This window comes from Helianthus annuus, chromosome 4 (genome assembly GCF_002127325.2).
Source record: "Helianthus annuus cultivar XRQ/B chromosome 4, HanXRQr2.0-SUNRISE, whole genome shotgun sequence".
Classification (NCBI taxonomy): domain Eukaryota; kingdom Viridiplantae; phylum Streptophyta; class Magnoliopsida; order Asterales; family Asteraceae; genus Helianthus; species Helianthus annuus.
The window spans coordinates 142039690-142063705 of record NC_035436.2 but is presented as its reverse complement, the minus strand read 5'-3'; the positions used below and the strand labels follow the sequence as shown (position 1 = coordinate 142063705).

General features: G+C 40.2%; 2 protein-coding genes across 2 annotated transcripts; one reads left to right on the top strand and one right to left on the bottom strand.

Annotated features, from left to right (window-relative positions):
* Positions 1–4822: 4822 nt before the first annotated feature.
* On the bottom strand, positions 4823–9114 carry LOC110936520 (DNA-directed RNA polymerases I, II, and III subunit RPABC5). The gene is made up of 4 exons (XM_022178929.2): positions 8961–9114; positions 8834–8892; positions 6328–6422; positions 4823–5131 (listed from the first exon to the last, which is right to left on the bottom strand). Exons 1-4 carry the CDS (start codon positions 8994–8996, stop codon positions 5106–5108), a joined length of 216 nt encoding a protein of 71 aa, XP_022034621.1. The 5' UTR covers positions 8997–9114; the 3' UTR covers positions 4823–5105.
* Positions 9115–11162: 2048 nt separating this feature from the next.
* Positions 11163–12942, top strand: LOC110933455. The gene is made up of 4 exons (XM_022176675.2): positions 11163–11702; positions 11775–12024; positions 12090–12425; positions 12503–12942. The coding sequence occupies exons 1-4, from the start codon at positions 11163–11165 to the stop codon at positions 12940–12942; spliced, it is 1566 nt and encodes a 521-aa protein (XP_022032367.1).
* Positions 12943–24016: the final 11074 nt, after the last annotated feature.

Here is a 24016-nt window from a genome sequence, read left to right as displayed (position 1 = left end):
AAACAAATAAGTGATAAAATATCACATTTATCCGGGTGTCAAGTTCGTCTCTCTGCTGTACGGAAGTACTGACCTGTTCACGGACTTGCACCTGTGCCCTCATGCATATGAAAATCAAGTTCCTCATCAATAAGTGATTATATCACATAGGACTTGTTTTCAAATCAAAATAAGTGAGAATCTCACATCATATACGGTCAAACAGATGATAATCGGTATACTCACCGGTAAGATGAATTCTCGTGCATACCTTGATACGGGAATGTGTCGTGATGTGGATGAACACCGGTCGGTAAGTATAAATCATACCTTAACGTATCCCCTCGCCATGATTACATCTGATAAGTTGAGCTTAAGTGGACAACATTACCGATAATTGTTATAGGATGCTTATCTTAATGCTAACTAACTGAACAACAAGAGCATTTTGGCATGACCGTACACTGATATGATTCTCTTACCCTCGAAACTCGCAAAAAGAATGTCTGTATATATTTATTTACTGCTTTCAGTCTTTACATTATAAAAGTTCAAAAATACCAAAAAGATTTTATTTCTGCTTTATTTTCGATCGTACGATGTTGAAACTCGAGTCTTTGCTACCTGAAACCTGAACGAAAACCGAACTGACTAAATCTTCATAAACGGTGGAAATTTGCAAAGTTTTGAAAGTTAAAATCTGAAATTGACAAATTTATTAAACTTTCAAACTGTCGGACGGTGTTTGATTGTGACATGGTCATACGTGTGTCATTTGTTTATGATGACTACATTCCAAGCAGTTGTTCTCATTACGCGTTTAGATTTCTTGCATGTGCAGATTCTAAAGGCTAGGAGAACATGGTCGATGACAAAGCTTCGGAATGAAGACACGACGTGAAGGCGCTCAAAAGATGAAGATGATCGAGTTGTCGCTGGCCATCATCAACACCACAAGGATCTCACTTCATAAAGATCAAGTCATTCACGAGCATAACTCAAGGGGGAGCTTATGTTAAGGGGGAGTTTGTCAACACACTTCCTACATGATACGGGTAGTTTGTTGATACACTCACTGCTTTCAAGACGTGAAGACTTTGAAGATCCTCCGACATTGAAGACTTAAAAGGACATCAGAGTCTTGAAGAGGCGAAGATCAAAGATGACCAAAATCGAGACAAAGCTACAGCCAAGGGGGAGTTTGTTGGTGCACTTATGTCTGTACTTTGTCTGTTTTCGGTCATGATGTAAAACGATGTCTTTGTTAGTCTGTAAGTTGACCAAGTCAACCGTCCTCCTGGTTTGACTTGGGTCAACAGTTAGAAATATGTTTATAAAGTGTTTGAGTCGAAAGATGGGCCATCGAAGGATTATGTCTATCCTTCGATGAGTTCGAAAGATGTCCAACGAAGGATATTGTTGAACCTCGAAGGATATACCATCCTTCGAGGTAGATATGGATCTTTCGAGGGCTTTATGATCGACAGATGATCTTTCGGTCATTCTGAATGATCCTTCGACCAGACCTGCTGTGTATGGGTATAAATACCCATGCAGTGTGTTAGACAAATAGGATGCACACCAAGAGATAGAGAGAGTTGAGAGCATTCTGTCCGAAACACACACACACACACTTGAGAGTTTGCAAGTTAGATTTGTAAACATTTTGCTTGTAACCGAAACCTTCATACATATTAATACAGTGGTGTTAATCGGTGAACTTTGTGTGTTTGTGTTTATACTTGTTTCATCCCGGTTTGCTTGCTAGCTTGGATTCCGCACTCGCTAGTGGGTTAGTATAACAAGGTTTAGGTTCGTCATCCTCAGATAAGGGACCTACAGTAGCCAACATATCTCTATATAGACCGTAGAGATATGAATGGTGTAAATCTTTTAATTTATATAGACAGTAAAATAACGCCAAGACACCATGGTCAAATGATAAGGAAGTTTCACCTTCAACATAAGAAACTAGTTATTAAAGTCATTAATACAAAACCAAATAAAAAGTGCGAAAAGATTAAAAAAACAAAAGTATTACACTAAATGCTTGTCTTCACCAAGTGATGTAAGAGTAGGCAAACATGGCATTTGATTGTCAAGAACTCTTACTATCAATCTTGGATCCCGAGACTACTACACACACTCTATGATGGATGATGGATGATGGTGGTGGATGTGGGTTGTGATGGTGGTGGAGTGTGGGTGAAGTGTGAGAGAGGTGGTTTGCCAAGGGATGCTTTTGAAGTGAACCAAACACCTCTATTTATAGCCTGCACAGAAGCCCGGACACGGCCCCGTATCCATCCACTTTCTCTTTCTTCATTAAATGCAGTTTGTCTGCATTAGCTCCATACGCCCCGTGTCCGCTGGGCACGGCCCCGTGTGCAGAAGCGTATCTGTATTATCAAAATTTGCTTGGATTCTGCGAATCTTAGCGTTGACCACGGCCGTGTTGAGCTGGGCACGCCCCCGTGTCGGGAAATAGAATCTTCTATAGTTTATCCTTTCTGCGGACACCTGACCACGCCCCCGTGTCCGCTGGGCACGGGGCGTGTTCAGCCTTCTGTTCACTTGTTTTTGCTTGGGAAGATGTTGTCGAGGGGTCGGGCATGCCACGTTTATTCCTTTTCTTGTAATTATGCTAGATTTTGCTGCATATTGCTCCTTTTGTTCATTTACGCTCATTTAATCCTGAAAGTACAAAAGGAAGACAAAAGCACACTTTTTCCAACATTAGTACTAAAAAAGGGTTATTTTTATACCTCCTTTGATGTAATTTATATGTTGCATTTTACACACATCAAATACCCCCACACTTGAATTTTTGCTTGTCCTCAAGCAAAACTCTTTATAATGTGGCTTAAACTTTTTGCTTTTGAACTCAAGTGATTAAAACTCATAAAACACAGGGACTCAAAAAGTAATTTACCCAAATATAAATTTAATTTATATTTAAGTATATATGTATGTGTAATGGGGTTAGGTTCATTTGTGAACAACCCCTTGATTGTAAACACTAGTGAACTAATCCTAACCCTTGATTATCAACACACAAGTGTAAATTGATCGTTAGGATTTGATAATGAAGATACAATAGTGTATTTTATGATTTTGATGATTTTTTGATGATGTAAATCAATAGTCAAGATTTGTTCACTCAGTTCACAAATATATTAGTGTTCACTCTAGAACCCCACCCATGTGTAATGTGTGTATATATATAGGTGTGTGTGTGTATATGTATAATTTATATTTGTGTATATACATGTTTATATATGTATTGTGTATATGTATATATATACTAACTAAAAATAATAATTCGAGCCGAACCGAGCCGAGCGGACCTTTGCTCATGCTTGGCTCGTTTACAAACCGAACCGAGCAGAGCGGCTCGTTTACAACCGAGCGTCAAATCAAACGAGCATATTCCGAGCAATTTCCGAATCAGCGATGAGCGATTTGAATGGCCCTAAATGTATTAGGTTGAACTTATTTTGGTGATGTTCTATTAAACCATTAAATAATATTTTAGACAACTGCATTTTGAGAGCTATGGATTGATTTTTCTTTTTAAAATCAAGCCAAACCAGGCCGAGTCGAGCTCGAATTTGGATTTTCATGAGAGCTATGGATTGATTTTTCTTTTTAAAATCGAGCCAAACCAGGCCGAGTCGAGCTCGAATTTGGATTTTCAGTTCGGTTTCAAATTTAAACCGAGCCAGCTCGGTTTATAATCGAGTTGAGTCCGAGCTTGGCCTAGCTCGGCTCATGAACATCCCTAAGAATGTCTACAGAGAACGTTTTAACGTATACAAGATATGGGGAAAGACATGTAATATCCTACTTTTAAGCTTTGTCACACAAAAAAGTAAAACCAAAGAGCCTAATTAGCAGCTACTAGCAACAACCGATAATTATGACTCATTCATTAGGAAATTAATTGATTTTTTTTAGACTGACGACTTTTCTTGTATTAGGTTATCGCACTCCTTAAATTGAAGAGCTCCGTTGTCACACTTTGGCAAGACAACATTGTCTTAATCGTGCTCATGCTAGCTTCAGAGTTTGGCTTGGCGTTCCCCCGAGAAACCATGCCGCCAACTGCCACTTGACAGCCGTTGTGCCACTACAAGAGCTTAACACTTCCTAGCGTAACACACGGTGGGACGAAAACCCGGATGGACTCAGGATAGAACCTGGGATCTATACAAGGAGACTAGGCTCTATCCATCATTGTCTAATCACCAAAGTGACACAAGTGAGGATTGAACTTGGATCTTCACTGGAAAACGCAAACCTCCCTATCACTAGGCTATAAGTGGTGGATACAAGAAATGAATTGATTTAGATAATAAAAAAAAAACATTTATGTTTTCACTTGGGAGAAAAAAATATTACATGTTCACCCGAGTCCACTAAAGTACACGGGTCAAACTGAATCTACCAAACTTTTCTTAATAACTCAAATTACAACACAAGTTTGGTGCAAATGAGTACCAGCATTATATGCCCCCCCCCCCCCCCCCCTCTTTCTACACCGTCGCCCCCTCCACAACCATCGCCCCCGCAACCACTGCCAAACGGCATTCAATCAAAATAAATTCGGAGTTGACGCTTGACACCACGGTTAGAGAAAACAAAAAGGGCACATCAAGGATCAAGTAAAAAACAAAAACATGGAGAATATTTTATTTGATTACAAACATGTGCACACATAAACACATATATCATATCAACAGGTAGCTTGTATGTATGCATATTATTGCAATGTTATGGTATCAATTATCAAAACAAAAACATGTCACATGACCAAGGGACCCTTGAAAGCTTATGCAAATAATTGGGTGGTAACAGCACAACCATTTTTTCATACCACCCAATCTTTGAAAAACAGATACATGTGTAGGTATGTCTTTCGTGTATGCACATAAAGAAGAATGCTAATGCATCAACATAGAAACAAATGTTCAAGATACCTACTACATACTATAAAGTTAAGATGTTTGCTTGTTTCCAATAATTTTACACCGACTTTTAGAAATGAAACACAATGTTGAAACAAAATGCCAGTACACTTGTTCTAAGCAATCATTCTCCATTGCTAACAGTTCTCCAATGACGCTTCAGCTGGTGTCAGACTTCTCCAATGCTGAAATAGGGAGCCAGTTTGGGTATTAAAAAAAGATGATAAAAGAACAGATTTACCGTAGTAAAATATAAGATGTGATTAACAAACGCAAAACTAGATAACATGTCTTAATAGTGCCCAAAATGGTTATTTAGACTTACGCAGGTTGTACCATGGACATAGCAACATTTTCCGTTTTTGGATGTCCCAAGAATGTTTCAAAATCTCCAAATTTAATAAGTTAACAAGTTACAATTACTCGTCCAGTATTCTTGATGTTGCAACATGACTTAGGAAGGATGATCTCGGTCCCACAAATTCCCCCATATTTCGATGCTTTTAAAAGTAAAAAAATTAGTAGAGGCACCATCTTGGTTTAAAATCATCATCATCATACTCAGTAAATCCCACCAATAGCAAAGCTAAGGTAGGGTCTGAGGAGGGTAGATGTAGACAGCCTTACCTCTACCCCGTAGGTATAGAGAGACTGCTTCCAGTGAGACCCCCATCTTGGTTTAAAATATAGTTATAAATAAGGTCTATATATGATTTAATGTATAAATCACCTAAATATACAACCATTTTAGCAACATGTATTATGTAATTAACAACTAATCATATCATTCCACACGAAAAAGGGCAATTACAAAGCAATGGCAGGTAGTCGGGCAACAAGTTGCGCCGCCACCCCCTTTTGAATAGAAAAACCAATTCTACTAAATACAAAGTTTGAAACCTTTGGCGACGAAGAATTACTATTAACGACTTTTTGAACCCGATTCAAAAGAGCACGCAAAAACACTTTCTGTACAAAGAGCGCGCGCCTCAGTGAGATTCTTTTTCCAAAAAAGCTCGCTTTCTGTACAGAGCGCGTCTTATGTCACACAAGGTGCAGCTCTTTGCGCCTAGTGTCGCTTTGCGCTTAACCGTGCTTAAGGTGTACTTCTTTAAACCAAGGGCACCATGCAGTAAGATGTTGCAATTTACTTGGCTGAATGAAATAATTAATTAAATCCTAACATGACAAAACCTAAGACCCATGTTGCTAGCTAACCCCAACACACACACACACGCGCGCCTTTTGTTTCGAAAACAAAATCAACATGCCAAACTATTCAACTAACAGGCACGCGTGGTGTAAAACAGCCAAAAGTATAAAGTCAATGAATTTGATATTTTATCTATGTTCAAGATGCTAAGCTAGAAAGAGAGATTACTGTTATAGTTGAGAAGCTTTTCAATGAGATCAACATGCGTCATCAGCATTCTTCTGCAACAATAACGGACAAGCCCCAAAGCATCAAGAGCATCTCTGCACAAATCATGTAGCAAATATTAAATGAAGATTGAAGATGAATCATAGTTCAAGTGAAATAGGGCATCAAAACATCGCCAAAACAATTTACCAAAAAGCAAAGACCATGTGAGTATAACAACCTATCTGCATATATGCGATAAAGTTTGATAACAAAGATATCCAAATAATAGAGCCTCATAAACTTGGTTTTAAATTGCGTGATGCGCTCTGATGCGTTTAGTCCAAAAATCTGATGCGCGATGCGTGATGCGTGATGCGAGCGCATCACGTATGTGATGCGTTCTTTATAAAAAAAATAGTTAAAAATTATTTATACATAAAAACTTATAAAAACATACTTAAAGTAAAACAACTGACGTAATTAGAAGGTAAGAGTTGTGTTTTTTGGTTCAAATCAAGCATACTAAGATGTTAATTATGGAAAAAACCGAACACAGTTCATAAAATCTGGAAAAAAGCATAAAAAACAATGTTGCGCGCATCAGAGCGCATTATGCGATGAGCGCATTATGCGAAATGCACGCAATATTCTCGCATCACGTAAACGCATCGCATCAGCTGTTGCGATGCGCTCTCATTAGCGCATCGGGCGCATCACGCATTATGCGCGCATTATGCGCGCATTTTAAAACCAAGCTCATAAACATGTCAGTTATGCAACATATATCAATATATTGCACACTTTCTATATAAAAAAATTAAAACTTTGGATAAAAAAGAAACCAAAAGCTCTAGTTAAAGCTTCTGCTAGCATACCCCTCACTTGAGATATTTACATATTTTTATTATTGACTCATTAAGCTTTAAAACATTAGTAGCATACAGACTACAGAGCCTCAAAAACATGTCATTCATGTAAGTGTATATTAGATTGCACACGTTCTATGTAAGAAAATATTACTAGAAAAAAAAAACCAAAAAGACTCTAGTTAAAGCTTCTGGCTAGTCTATGCCTCATTTGAATAAATGTTTATTCACACTAGGTCAACAAATCACCCATCAGGCCATCACGACCCCAAACCCTACAAGACCGTATATGATTAAGAACCCTATAAGCCCTAATGTGATTCATGCACAACCGCACAGCAAAACCCCACTTCCGTGCCTCACCAACTCCATCCCTTAATGCGCCACCACAAGAAACTGTTATGCTTCCATGTCAAAAGTGAGGTGGGGGTGGGAATTAACCACTGCATTTTTGTTTGAAACTATTACTTTCATAACACCCTGAACTAGCATACCTCAATCAACAAATGGGCAATAAATCTGTGCATCTTCCAACGCCCACATAGTAAAGGAAACACCAGTCAAAAATAGACACATACTATGTTGTCTAATAGACGCATAGCATAAAAGACATTTTTATGAGTTTTAGAGATGTTGAGGGCTAGTTTAGGATGTTTTAAGGGTTTCAGACGACTTTTAGCCTGATTTTGCGCCTCAGCACCCAAAAGTGTGTCTCACCAGTCGAGGCCCATTTGCTGCCCTCAGGCGCTTTTGACAACATAGGACACATATTCAAAATATCATGTTTAATGATGAGTATGAGCGTGACAAATAAATAATATAGTGTGTCAAAACTTACATTATTATAACTAACCATGTAAAATGGAAACAGAAAAAAGAAAAACAAAAATATAAAAGATTTTTTTTTCTAAATAGTTAAACGGTTAATGGGTCAACCCGAACCCGACCCTTTTTTTAAATAGGTCATGTTAATCGACCCAAACCTGTTTGTTTCGTGTTTGGTTCAGGTCGGGTTGGTGGGTCGTGTCAAGAATTGTAGCCCCTAATGCTTCCATATCAAAAGTGAGGTGGGGGTGAGAATTAACCACTGCGTTTTTGTTTGAAACTTTTACTTCCATAACCCCCTGAGCTAGCAAACCTCAATCAACAAATAGACAATAAATCTGTGCCACTTCCAACTCCCACAGAGTAAAGGAAACACCAGTCACAAAATAGACACATACTACGTTGTCAAATCGCCTAGACCGAGCCCAGAGCCTAGGCGCGTTAGGCCCTTAAAAACAAAAGCTTTTTTAAACGCATAGTATAAAATACATATTTATGGGTTTTAGAGATGTTTTAGGCTTGTTGAGGGCTAGTTTAAGATATTTCAAGGGTTTCAGACGACTTTTAGCCTGATTTTGCGCCTCAGCACCTAAAAGCGCGCCTCACCAGTCGCCCTCGCTGCCCTCGGGCGCTTTTGACAACATATAGGACACATATTCAAGATAGTTAGCAGTTATTTCACCCACACTCGAGCAATTGCTCCATATCAGTTTAATACTTTTTATTTACATAAAAAAAAAAAAAAAAAAAAAAAAAACATGTCCATGTTAAAACTTCATCTTTGAGCAAAACAGCGAAATGAAACGCATAAAGAAAGCAAGAAAAGAACTCACCCTTCGGTGTAATCAGACTGGAGAAGATCAAGATACGTGTCCCATTTGTTTCCAATAACCTAAAAAAACACAAATTATTCAGGAACAAATTCAAGGTAATTAAGAAACCCTGTGCGTGAGTCAGTACCTTGCCGCAGGTGAAGCATCGGACCGGAATGATCATGTTTGCCCTAGTTTTCGCCTTCACAAATTCAAGATGAAACGGGTGCTTTTGCGTATAGTGTGGGCCGCTTTATATATCCCGGCTATGAGGCAAAGCCCTAACCGGAGAATCTTCTTTTTAAAACCCTTTGCAAAATAAAACATAAGTAAATTACAAGTTTTGTCCTTTATCTTTACATCAAATTTCAGGCGTTGTCCTTTAGTCAAAAAGTTATCAGACGGTGTCCTTTATGCTTCTAAATCTTGCAAGTTTTGTCCTTTAAGCCAAACCAGGTTAGAATTCTCAGTTAAAATACCCCATGTGCAAGGCACATGAGGGTAAAATGGTCATTCTCTCTCACCCCTTTCAATTCCCTTCTTTATATCCCATACCAACCCCTCAAATCATCTCATAAACGCACTGGTTGTCCCTCTTCTTTCACAGTTAGGGTTTTTAGCACAAATCAAAGGCGATCAGCAGAAGCAATGTCTCAAGACGATGATGGATGGTATGTTCGTAACAGTCTTGACAATGATCAGGTCGTTGAACTTTACGGTAAGTTAAAAGTTTTGATTTTGTAACCCTAGTTTTGTTTTTTTTTTTTTTTTTTGAAATTTTTGGATGTTGATGATGATCAACAGTTGATTAACGGCAATGGTGGTTGAAATTTTGCAGCTGGGTTTCCTAATTACTTCAGCATATGTTTTCATCATGGTGGTAGGCTAACAACATGTCCTGGAAGAACATATGTAGGAGGGAGGATTGATTTTGTGGACTTAATAGACATAGATAAGTTCTCTGTTCTTGAAGTTGATCGGATGTTGGATCAGTTGGGGTATAATAGCACAAACCCAATGTATTACCAGTTTTTAAATCCTGAAAAAAACCTAGATGATGGTCTTGAACACCTAAGCAATGATCAAGACTGCCTGAACTTGGCTAAGTATGTTGAACATCACAAGGTGATCAATGTATATACCACACATGGTTTAAAAAAACATGAAGGAACTGTTTTCCTCACCTATTAAACCTACCAAAGCTGCTATCACCATTGAAGAGATTGATGAACCTGGACCACATGCTGTTGTTCCTTTTAACCTAAATGCAAATGTTAGGCAATACAGTGGGTTTGTGCAATCAAGTGGGGCTGTGTTGGGTAATAAGGATGGTGTGTTAGGGGATGTAGGTGATAAGGATGTGGGACAATCAAGTGGGGCTGTGTTGGGTGATAAGGATGGTGTGTTAGGGAATGTAGGTGATAAGGATGTGGGACAATCTAGTGGGGCTGTACAAGGTAACAATTTGGCTACAAATCAAGCTTGGGTTGAGACTGAAGTGACTATATGTGATGACATTAGTGAGGATAGGATTGATAATGATAGTGAGTGTGAGGATAGGATTCATAATGAAAGTGATAATGAGGATACTAGTGACAGTGATTATATATTTGATGCAGAGAACAATATAACTGACCATGAGGTAGACATGAGTGACTATAGGATGAATGTTGATGCAGATGTAGAGGACAGGGTCAATGAAAACCAAATGCATGTTGAAGAAGACATGGATGGAGATGTTTTAGATAATGAGAGGTTTAACAGTGGGTCTGAATCTGATGAGAATCAGACAAGTACTAGGAAACACTTGTTACACCAGATAAGAAGGTCTAATGAAAACATGGCAAATTTTTATGTTGGTCAGGTCTTTGGAAACAAACAAGAAGCCAAAAACCTAATAAGAAAACATGCAGTGGAGACTAGAAGAATTATAAAAATCATCAAGGATGATCATAGTAGGGTAAGGGCTGTATGTCAAGGGCCTAAGCCGGACTTTTAAGTAGATGATAATGGGGTGCATATTCAAAGTCAACCAAAAGGAAAAGGTAAAGAAAAAGTGGCTGCTGTTGAAAAAAATAAAGACAAGGGTGGGAAAGGTAACAAAACGAAATAGAAAGGGGCTGCTGTTGAAAAAAATAAAGAGTCAGGGACTTCAGAGCAAAAGGTTGCCATAAATGTTGGTGGTAGGGGAAAAAGGACAAACCCTCCACAGTTTCAATGTCCATGGGTTATATTAATATCAAAAGAAAAAGGGGCTGAGAGTTGGTTGGTCAAAACCCTAATCACTCAACACACATGCCTTCAAACCCGGAAGCACTATGCTTGTACTTCAAAATTTCTGTCACAACAAATGTTAGAACAAATTGATGAGAACCCAGATATACCAGTTAAGGCTGTTCAGGAGCAATTTCAAAGGCAGTTTGCTATTGGGATTTCCAGAATGAAGGCATACAGGGCTAAGAAACTAGCCAAGAAGCATGTAGAAGGGGATTATGTTGAGCAGTATGCACTGCTGAGAGAGTATGCTAATGAATTGATCCAACAAAATCCAGGTACTACTGTAAAAATTGAAGTAGAAGCAGGTCCAGATCCAGGGAATAACACAAGACAGTTTAGAAGAATATATGTCTGTTTGGCTGCTTTGAAACAGGGCTTTAAAGCATTAGGTAGGGATTTCTTGGGACTTGACGGGGCATTTATGAAAGGACCATTCCCAGGTCAGATCTTAACTGCTGTGGGTGTTGACAGCAACAATGGTATCTACCCTGTTGCTTATGCAATTGTTGAATCTGAAAATAAGGACTCCTGGATGTGGTTTTTAGAGTTGTTGGGTGCAGATCTTGATATAGGGAGCAATTCCAATTTTACTTTCATAAGTGATAGGCAAAAGGTACACTTTCCTTTGCTCAGATCTGTTCATTGTGTATGTTAATATATTAATGCCTGTTTGTGTGTTAAATAGGGAATACTTCCTGCAATCACAAGGCTCTTTCCTTGTGCTGAGCACAGATACTGTCTCAGGCACATACATGAGAATATGAAAGTGAGCTTTAAAGGTGATCTATACAAGGAGATGTTGTGGAAGTGTGCTGCTGCAACTACAATTCCAGAGTTTACACTTGCTATGGATGAATTGAAGGCTTTCAACAAGAAAGCCCACCTGTGGTTGTCTAAGATTCCACCATTGCATTGGACAAGGGCACACTTTTCAGGTATATAATTCAGTGATTATTTGTGTTTTTATTTCATTTACTGATTGGTTGCAATTTGATCACAGGAAGGGCTGTTTCTGACATACTTCTTAACAACATGTGTGAAGTCTACAATGGTAAGATTGTGGAAGGCAGGGACAAGCCCATCATTTCTTCACTAGAGTACATAAGGGAGTATCTTATGCGAAGGATTGTGACTGTCTTGAACGTGATAGAGAATAGTGAAGGGCTGCTGACACCAAAAGCAACTGAAATGTTTGATAAGATCAAGCAGGATGCAACTCACTACCATGTTCAGTGGAATGGAGGGGATCACTACCAGGTCAGTGGCAAACCGAATAGTGCTCGCGTGGTGAACTTGGCTGCAAGGACTTGTAGTTGCAGAGGCTGGGAAGTAACAGGTATAAGCATACTTTTTAAGTGTTGATGACAATTCATTAGCTGCATTTGAATAATAATTAAGTCGTGGGAAATGCAGGTATGCCATGCAGACATGCTGTGGCTGCATTATGGGAGAAGGCTGCTACTGGTGGAAGGGTGGGTGCTCTAGAGAGTTGGGTTCATCCAGTTTACACCATGGATAGGTGGAAATTGGTGTATTCATTCAAGGTTAACCCAATTAATGGTCGTACTTTATGGGCAAAGATTCAACTTCCGACAACTATTGTACCTCCAAAGCACCATACACAAGTCGGAAGACCAAAAAAGTTGAGGAAAAGATCTGCAATTGAGCTTGAAGAGTTGACCCAATCTGGTAGGTTGTCCAAAAAGCAAACTAAGGCTGCATGCACAAAGTGTAAGAACACCGGACATAATTCAAGGATATGCAAAGGTCAAGCTGAAGCGGGTACTAGTGCAACTGCTGGGAAATCGGGTAAACGTGCAAAAGTTATGAAACCTGGGAAGGGTGGAAATTGACCATTTGGCTGCTTGTTTGTGATGTTGGCTATTTCGTAGTCTATTATGTATTTTGAACACTACTTGTTTGTGATGTTGGCTGCTTATGTATTTTGAACACTACTCGTAGTCTTTTGACCAAACATCTTATGGTATGTTATCTATGAAGTTTTAATGTTTCGGCTGCTTATTATGTGTAGTGTCTTTAAGTTTGGTCGTTTTAATGTTTGGGCTGCATATTATGTAGTGTCTATAAGTTTGGTCGTTTGCATTTACGGACAATTGGAAGTTTTGGTCGTTTGCATTTACGGACATTTTGAAGTTGCACATTTCATTAACAATTTATACCACTTTCAACAAAATTAGATCAGTTGCAAAACTAGGACATTTCATTACCACTTTCAACAAAAGTACATCAGTTGCAAATACACTAAGACAACATCACATATATAGCAAAACAAACCCAGCTAATAACCAAATACATTTTCAATTTTCTTGAATTGGCTTCAGATTCTCTCAATTTGCCTTCAAGTAACACGTTTGAATGGCCCAGCTTCTGCACATCGACTTCCAACTTGTTCTTACCCCTAAGCAGTCTAGGTATGATATCGACACACCTTTGACACCTTTATTGATCATACCATCCAATAAAACCACAGTTTGAGCCCTAGAATGCAAAAACCCATCATCGATTGAAAGATGAAGAAAACCCTAATTTGAAGAGGGATGATATTACCTGGACTGGACAAGCATAAAAACGACGACTAGGATTCTTGTTTGTCCATGACGTCTGTATTATTGCATCTCTTCCACAATGACAAAAAACCATGATCAACGATGCTTTGAGGTTGAAGAAACCCTAATTTGATGCTCTGCAGAGAGAAGATTTTGTGTTGGTGGTTGGTGTGTGATATAAATGAGGAATTAAATGGGGAATTAAATGATTTAAGAGAGAATGACCATTTTACCCTCATGTGCCTTGCACATGGGGTATTTTAACTAAGAATTCTAACCTGGTTTGGCTTAAAGGACAAAACTTGCAAGATTTAGAAACATAAAGGACACCGCCTGACAACTTTTTGGCTAAAGGACACCGCCTGAAATTTGATGTAAAGATAAAGGACAAAACTTGTAATTTACTCATAAAACAATTACAAATTACAAAAAAATTATATAAAAATGACTAAAAATAGAAAAATCAAAGTTTTATATCTATGTAATGTAATGATATGTAATCAAAGTATTAACTACTTTTTACTTTATTTGAATTAACTTGTTATTTTTCTTGTTCAAATAGAACATGTGCCGAAAATATGAACTTTTTAATATGTTAACATCTTAATATAAGTGATGGTCTTAGGGTTTGTTTGGTATGGGGTAATGGAATGGACGAGGTAATAGAATGGATGAGGGAATGCAATGAATCATTACCATTCCATGTCTTGTTTGGTTACCATGTGTGAATGGAATGAATTATTATTGTGTATTGTTCGGTAGGCAAGAAAAACAGAGTAATAAATCAGCGGTGAGTGGTGGTGGTGGTCGGTGGTAGTGATTGTGGGTGGTTATAGGTGGCGGTGGTGGGTGTCGGCGGCGGCGATGGGTGGTTGTGGTGGCGGCGAGTAGCGGTGCGGCGGTGATGACGAGTGGTGGTGGCGGCAAGGTGGTCGTTGGTGGTGGGTGGCGGTTGGTGGTGGCGGCAGTTGGTGGTGGTGGTGGTGATGGCGTCGACGATGGTGGTGGGCGGCGGCGGGCGTTGGCGGTTGGTCGCAGCTGTGGGTGATAACGGTGGCGAGTGGGTGGCGGCAACGACGGTGGCTGTCGGGGTGAGGTGGTGGCGGGTGGCGGCGATGGCGTTGATGGTGGGTGGTGGTGGTGGTGGTGGTGGTGATGGGTTGTGGCGAAGGTGGTGGGTTGTGGTGTTGTTGATGAATGGTGCAAGAAGGGATGAAATGGAAAAAAAAAAAACATTGGGGGTGGAAGGAATGATTTTGAGGGAATGGAATGCCTTTTTGAATGTGTAACATTTGTGCTCGAAATCATTATGAACAGTTCAATTATCAATAAAACAATGTTATTTGATCCCAATGTTTGTTTTGTTGTGTTTTACATTTTTCATGTTTTGACTTTTGTTCAATTTCAAACTCTACATCGCTTTCTGGAGAATTATACGCAAACTGATGCATAAACGTACTCAGTTTAATGCGACAAATACTCCGGAACATCAACATATACTCAACATACCCTAAATAACCTTTACATAACTTAGAAATAAGTTTTAAAGGCTTTGGTATGGCAAAAACAAGTTAATTCGCTTACAGGGACTAAACTTGACAAACTGCAAAAGTATGCCAATTTGAACTGTAAAGAACATTCCGGAACATGTCCATAAGTTAAACATACCATAAATATCCTTTACATAGCTTAGAAATAGGCTTTGAGGGGTTTGGTATGCTAAAACAAACTTTTGGATCATTCAGGGACTAAAAGTGTCAAAAAGTGCACAAGTTTGCACTTTCGCGCATAACTTACGTTCTGAATACATCCGGACATCCAAAAATTTATGTAAGCATCCTTATATTATGCCTTAGTGATTGGCATGAGAAAAATCCATTCGTCGCGTCATTTGGATCATTTTTCGCGCTTATGCGCATTCCGTCGTAATTAACCGAACATCGCGATCGTACGGCCAAACGAACCAACATCCGACATATTTCTGAGCATGTTTCATGTCCACAATGTTTAGGCATCATTTTAGGGCCTTAAAGTTGGCTTTACGGGCCTTAGAAGTGTCGGAAATGGCTTAAACATGCAACAGGGACCTAAACTGTAAATTCTGCAAGTTGTGCAGATCAGACGTAGCCAGGCGGCCCGCCTGGGTTTTGCTTGTCTGCTGACGCGGGCCGCATGGCCCCTTCAGTTGCAGAAACTTTGTTTTCTTGCAAAAAATGGCCTTTCAAACACTCCAAAGGGCAATGCCCTTTCACCATCTTTGGGGTTAAGGTCACATTAAGCCACCACAACATCTTGACAAGTGTACGGCTTGGATCGTGGCACGATATTCAAGATACAATCCTAACGGCTTTACTTTTCCTATAAATACCCCCCCCCCTTTTGGTTAAAATCTCACAAAATCTGATCTAAAGCTCTAAGTTGAGGCCTTTGCTTCATACCTGAGCTCCTGGATCGAGATTAGCTTTCGAGGACCCTTCGTAAGTGTTCTTTCGTTCTTTTATTTGCTTTTCGAGTCCGAAAGTCAAAGTTTTGTTTGACTTTCTGTGTGACCAGCCTATGGTCAACACGAAGTTCATGGAACTTCATAACGTGAGCGTGATCACGATGGTTATAGTCCATGGCGACTATACCTACTGATTACCACGTTATCTAGGCCCAGTGACGAGTCGTAGTTTCGGCCAAAATGCGCATTCTTGCGTATTTTGTAACCAAACTACTCGTGAGCATCAAAGCCGTTTGTTTTGATGCCAAACCTGTTTTCTAAACTTAGTTAAGCATGTCCTAACATGCTTAGCTCGTCACTTTTAGTTTAGTGCATATATAGGGTCGTAAGGTAAGCGATCTAAACCATCGCTTATACTTTCGAACCCGACCCATTTGGTCGATCATTAGGATCCGACCAAACACATTAGGTGACCATAGCTGTAACCTTCCGAGGTTATACCTTGTGGTCACGATGTTAGGCGTTCCAAACGCGTTCTACGCGAACGACGCGTTAAGGTAGCATTAGCTACCTAAACGGGTCGTAATGGATCGTAAGCACTTAGGTTAGGTTTCATTTTAGTATGTAGGTTTTGTTAAACGATATTACACGAGTCTCCATACTCGTTTGGTTTACGAACCCGCATACTATCTGATCCTTCCGATTTAGGTTCGGTATATTAACATAGCTACCTATTAGGTGCCGTTTGATATTCTGTGATCTCTAGCATTATTTGGTTATTATACAAGAACTACAAAGCAATCTCAGGTGAGTACATTGAACCCCTCTTTTACTGTTTTCCAAACTGTTTTGGGGTGAAACACATGTGCCTACTTGTTACTTTCATGCTTTCCATGTTTTCACATCGTATACATGCTATGTTCGTTAGTACATTATAGTACATGATTTCATTACATTTCATGCTATGTATGCCCATTGTGTGCGTACTTAGTACATTGTTTTACATTACATTTCATGCTATGTATGCCCATTGTGTGCGTACTTAGTACATTGTTTTACATTACACTTCATGCTATGTATGCCCATTGTGTGCGTACTTAGTACATTGTTTTACCTTACATTTCTGCTATGTATGTTAACTGAGCATGCTAGTACATTGATTCACATGACTTTTATGCTATGTATGCCCATTGTGTGCGTACTTAGTGCAATTATTCATCACATGCCTACATTTTGGTATGACATTTGGTTTGTTTAACATGGAACAATACATTCATTAACATTGATCACGCCATTCGTTAGTAGGTAGTGGTACCATAGGAATTGACAACTCCCATTCCTGAAATCCTGGGTTTGTTTGGATTGGAAGGAATGACCGAATTCGATATATATAACTTAGATAAACCTTTAATTTGTTTAAGGGTTTATCGCCACAGTCTCAAGGCTTGGATGTATGCATTTTCACAATACCGCATAAACGTTTGTATCAGTATAGCATGCATTGTTCCACAAAACATAACGTTGATTTAAACCATGTTTTACATCAATACCTTGTTTTGTGCATTTTACATATGGTTTAGTTGATACATCTCACTTACCATACAAGATATATTTTGGGTACACATTACATGATCTACATTAAACATAAACATTTTGACATTGATATACGTACTTGGTGGTTTACATTGAACATAGACATTTCGATATGGTTTACACAATAACACTTGACAATTGGTTTATACATGAACACATTACATGGTGGTTGGTTTGGGTAAATGGTTTGAGTAACGTGGCGTATGTAATATGATACAATCATGGTGGATACGCCGCTGGTACTTCCTATATATAAATGTTTGTATAATATTACATATCGTAGCGTTATCTAAATCAATTCAGTTTAGACATATTACGTGTCACACCCCCAAAAATCCACACGCGGAGTACCACCGCTTGGGAGCGTGACTGACCAGGATCAAGCCATCAATCATATTGAACATAGCATAATATAAATAAGATAGTTTGTAAAACCCAAATCAATACGATTGATGTTCCAAACCAAACATAGTATCAATTGCGGAAGCGTAATAATGAAAATCCAAAGTAAAGTTATAAGTTCAATTGTTTAACATAAAGTCTACGATCCGAATCCCACAACGACCTGCTCCTCCTTGTGCAACCTCCATAAGTACCTAAGGTCCTGCAAGGCATGCAACAGAGAGTCAACAACTAGTTGAGCGAGTTCACAGTTAACAGTTTAGTAATGGTATAGTGTGAGTAATAGTATGTTCGTTCGTTTATATCATGTATCGTATTCCCATCGCGGCCTCCCAGGCAGGTGTGCGAAAATATTAGGGGATGTTCTTCCCAAGTGTTCTAGACTAGGTTTATTTGTATCGCGGCCTACCAGGCAGGTGTGCGAAGATTAGTAAGTTTCAGTTCGCGGCCTTCCAAAGGCAGGTGTGCGAAGTCAGTCATAATATCGCGGCCAACCCTTGGCAGGTGTGCGAAGATCAGTTCAATAAGTGTTACTAGTCTAGTCGCATTCTTATCGTTAGGTTCTATCAACTGAGTATGTACAATAAAGTAATCCAATCCCATTCCCACCCTGGGAACCCATGCCTTGGCTGTGTGAACTCACCTTGGTTTGCTCGGTATGCTCAAAGGGTTACACGTTCAAAATTAATCAATCACGACCTATAGTACGCACGTGTTTATGATCAGTTAAAGTTCATATGTCATTGATGTCACAAAGTGTGTGTTTATGCCGTTATCACATTTCATATACACCGTTAGTCTAAACCGTAAAATTCATGCTTGACAGGATTATCAGGCAGTTACATATATCACCAAGATAACACACTTAACAGGATTCGCACACTAGCAACGTTTCATGTCTAACAGAGTTAACATGTTTAATAATTTAACAACTACAGAGTTAATGACTAACAGTTAATGTTTAACAATTTTAGCAGACTAACAGGACTAACCGACATCAATGATTATTCTGAACAACAAGTTAACAAGGTTAATCGCTATTAGAGTAAACATACTTAACTTAACAAATCCGAACCCAAATGCATTACATACATAAACTCGGGCCTCATCTCCTTGTATCTTTCAAAGAAAAGGTCGGGCAAGTCCTTATAAAGTGAAAGTCGGACAAGGGAGGCCACCCCTTTAAACTCGGACCTACATGAGGAGGAAGCTCGGACCTTTATTTGTTGTGTGAAACTCGGACCACACTATGGTCATGAAACTCTAGTCCCATTTGCACTTACAAAACTCGGACCACACTAATGAATTAAACTCGGGCAAAATATCATCTTAAAACTCGGACCTTCCTCGCAATATACATAAAACTAATAAGCATATGCATAAAACTTGGTTGACCTTAAAGTTCCATTTGGCCGACACCATCAGCCAATGATCTTCACCTAACCGTCCATCCCCACCAATCATGATAAGTTCACCTTTTACACCACACATCCCATGTATGCTATAGTGATTTGTTCTAGAAGCCAGTGCACCTTTTTACTAAACGCCCATTATTTTGTAGTTATCATTCCCACCCTCAAGATGTTATTGGACCTAGAGCATAGTGGCCGACAACTATGAAATCATTAATCATCACTAAAAAGTTGAGCCACCATCCTACCAAATCTCGGTTACACACACAAGTATCAGTTTATTATTCATGCAATACATACTGACAATTCATGTTAAATGATCATTATCAATAGTCAACACACCATCATATTACTTTTGTTAGTCAATTATCATCTAGTATTTGTGTATGTATATCGATACCATTCACATGTTAATCGGCCCACATCCCAATCATCATGATTATCAATTCACAAATCACAACCCTAGTAATTATTATTACTATCACAAACAATGGCCGACAACTAGGTAACGCATTCAGAGGATGATTATGATAATTCCTGAAACTGATTTTTTTTTCTATTTGGCCGCATATATTATCCAATTAGACATCCTTATGCAATAACAAACTATTATCATGAATGCTACACATAATATTAAACCACAGTCATGATCATGAATATTGATTAACGAGTTAACATACCTATCAAATACAAGAACCAGAGAGATGATGTTTCGAAGATCAAGAGCTCCGATGGGGGTTTGCCTGCCGTCAGGTTGATGAAAGGTAAGGGAGAGGTGATTAGGGTTTTACCCAATGTCGTTCTCACGTAAAGGTTCTAATAAAACTATATCTAATCGTCACCTGGGCCAAGCCCACTTTTGATTTCGCTGGCCACACTGGTGGACGAAAACATTTATGTGTTTTTATCCGGGAGTGTTTTCGGTTAAGGGGTACAATTTGTTAAAATAAAGCACGATATTAAACATGTCACTAATACAAAACATATATTACATACACACTTAATGCACACCATATAAATCATATAAATCACAACACGATTTAATATATTACAACATGTCACTAAGTCCAGTAAACAAACAACCGAAACAATTAACGTGCAATGAATGCGAAAGTGGAATCTCGGAAACTCGAGTTGTCACATTATCCCCAACTTGAAAGAAATTTCGTCCCGAAATTTGGTACGCACTCACTGAGGAAGCTAGGTAAGCTGTATCATTTACTGGTTTTCCTGGGGTGTCACAACACCCCCCCGTTGATTTGGAATTTCGTCCCGAAATTCAGTAGTAGTAGCTTCAACCTCAGTAGTGGTTGCATTGGTTTCGAATAACTGGGGGTACTTTTCTGTCATCTGGTCTTCGCGTTCCCAGGTGTACTCTGGGCCACGTTTGGAGTTCCAACGAACTCGAACAAGAGGGATTCTCTTGTTTTTGAGGACCTTAACATCCCGGTCCGTGATTTCAACTGGCTCCTCGACGAACTGCAACCGCTCGTCGATAGTGAGTTCCTTAAAAGGAATTATGAGGGTCTAATCTGACAGGCACTTCTTCAGATTCGACACGTGAAATACATTGTGAACTGCACCGAGTTCAGCTGGTAGGTTCAGTCTGTAGGCTACTTGGCCTATTCTTTCAGTGATTTCGAACGGTCCAACACACCGTGGATTGAGTTTGCCTCTTTTACCAAAACTAACCACACCCTTCCAGGGTGAAACTTTGAGTAAAACCCGGTCCCCGACCTGAAATTCCAATGGCTTCCTACGCTTATCTGCGTAGCTTTTCTGGCGATCGCGAGCTGCCGCCATGCGTTGTCGTATCTGTGCAATTCGTTTAGTAGCGTCAACTACCATTTCTGGGCCTGTAATCTAACTATCCCCCACCTCTGCCCAACCGAGAGGTGACCGGCATTTACGTCCGTACAATGCCTCGAATGGAGCGGTTTGAATGCTGGTGTGGTAACTGTTATTGTACGAAAACTCCACTAAAGGGAGGTGCTTTTCCCAGCTGTTGCCGAAATCGATAACACACGCCCGAAGCATGTCTTCTAGAGTTTGAATCGTGCGCTCAGACTGCCCATCCGTCTGAGGATGATACGCTGTGCTCATGTCTAATCGTGAGCCGAAAGATTTGTGCATCGCTTGCCATAGTTCTGACGTGAATCGTGTATCCCGATCCAAAATGATAGATGTGGGCACCCCGTGCCTCGAGACTATTTCCTTTACGTATAGGTTCGCTAGTGTGGGAAAACTTGTCTGTTTCTTTGATTGCTAGGAAGTGAGCAGACTTGGTGAGTCGATCCACGATCACCCAAATAGTATCGTTCCCACGCTGGGATCTAAGTAGGCCTGTAACGAGATCCATGGAAATTTCTTCCCATTTCCACTGCGGTATCTTGGGTTGCTGAAGTAGGCCTGAGGGTTTCTAGTACTCTGTCTTGACTCTCGCACAAGTCAAACATTTGCCGACGTAAGTTGCAATGTGGGCCTTCATGCTAGGCCACCAATATGTAGTTCCAATGTCGTGGTACATTTTATCCGACCTTGGATGTACCGAGTAGCGAGACTTGTGTGCTTCATCCATCACAAGTTCTCGTAAACCGCCGTATAGTGGAACCCAAATACGTCCTGTTACATAGTAGGCGCCGTCTTCCTTTTGTTCCATTCGTTGCCTTGAACCGCGTAAGGCTTCAGCCATGACGTTTTCGGGTTTCAATGCTTCTATCTGAGCAGCTCGTATCTGTGCAGGAAGACTGGACTGAATAGTAAGCTGTAGCGCTCGCACGCGCTTAGGTAGGGTGTCCTTTCGACTGAGGGCATCGGCCACAACATTGGCCTTGCCTGGATGATACTTGATGGCGCATTCGTAGTCGTTCAGTAGTTCAACCCATCTCCGTTGACGCATGTTCAAATCCTTTTGCTTAAGAATATGCTCGAGACTCCTGTGATCGGTGTAAATCGTGCACTTGGTACCGTACAGGTAGTGGCGCCATATCTTAAGCGCGAAAACAACAGCTCCCAGCTCTAAATCGTGCGTCGTGTAGTTTCGTTCATGAACCTTGAGTTGACGAGAAGCGTAAGCAATAACTTTATCCCGCTGCATCAATACGCAACCAAGGCCCTGTATCGATGCGTCACAATAAACCACGAAGTCATCTGTGCCCTCTGGCAATGAGAGAATAGGTGCACTGCAAAGCCTATCCTTTAGGTACTGAAAAGCGGTCTCTTGGGAATCTCCCCAACGGTAGGTGACACCTTTCTGTGTCAGCATAGTAAGCGGCTGCGCGATCTTCGAAAAGTCTTTAATGAATTGTCTGTAATACCCCGCCAAACCCAAGAATTGGCGTATTTCCGTTGGTGTACGCGGTGCAGGCCAGTTCCTGGTCGAATCTACCTTGGATGGATCGACATGAATCCCATCCCTGTTCACCACATGGCCTAAGAAGTGGACTTCACGAAGCCAGAAGTCGCATTTAGAAAACTTTGCGTACAATTGCTCCTTTCGAAGAAGTTCCAAGATAAGGCGTAAGTGCTGCTCGTGTTCCTCCTGACTCTTGGAGTAGATCAGAATGTCGTCGATGAAGACAATGACGAACTTGTCAAGATAGGGTTTGCACACCCTGTTCATAAGATCCATGAAGACTGCAGGCGTGTTCGTAAGCCCAAATGGCGTGACAAGAAACTCGTAGTGACCGTAGCGAGTTCTGAAAGCGGTTTTAGAGACGTCCTCATCCCGGACTCTCAGCTGATGATATCCTGACCTCAAGTCTATCTTGGAGTAGTAACTCGATCCCTGCAACTGGTCAAATAAGTCGTCTATACGCGGAAGAGGATAACGGTTCTTCACCGTCACCTTGTTCAGTTCACGGTAGTCGATGCACATCCTGAAAGTGCCATCCTTCTTTTCCACAGATAATTGGTATCCAAGAGTTCTTGTAGCTCCCCAAGGCGAAGAGATAGGTCGGATAAATCCCTTATCCAAGATTTCTTGTAGCTGCGTCGATAGTTCTTCCGATTCTGATGGAGCTAAGCGATACGGAGCTTGAGCTATGGGTGCTGCTCCTGGAGCGAGCTCAATTTGGAATTCGACCTGACGATGAGGCGGTAGACCAGGTAAATCTTTAGGAAACACCTGAGGAAAGTCGCGTACAACTGGATGGTCTTCCAACTTCTTTTCTTTCGCTGATGCGTCAGTAACGAGAGCCAAAATTGCGGTGTGGCCCTTCCGCAAACATTTCTGAGCCTTCAAGAAAGAGGTGATGCCAACCACAGCACCACTCTTGTCGCCTTGAACTTCGAAAGGTTATTGACCAGAACGAGGAATGCGAACAATCTTTTCTTTGCATAGGATTAATGCTTGCCGTTGCTGCTGGCGATTCCGATTTGCAAGCCGTGGGCTCCTGAATCCTTAGCTTCATGGCCCATCTTGAGGCACTTCTGGCAACGTCCCTCGTTGCACTAACCACCGTGGTGTCTGTTGCATTCGTTACACCTTGGGTGAATTCCCCGATATCCA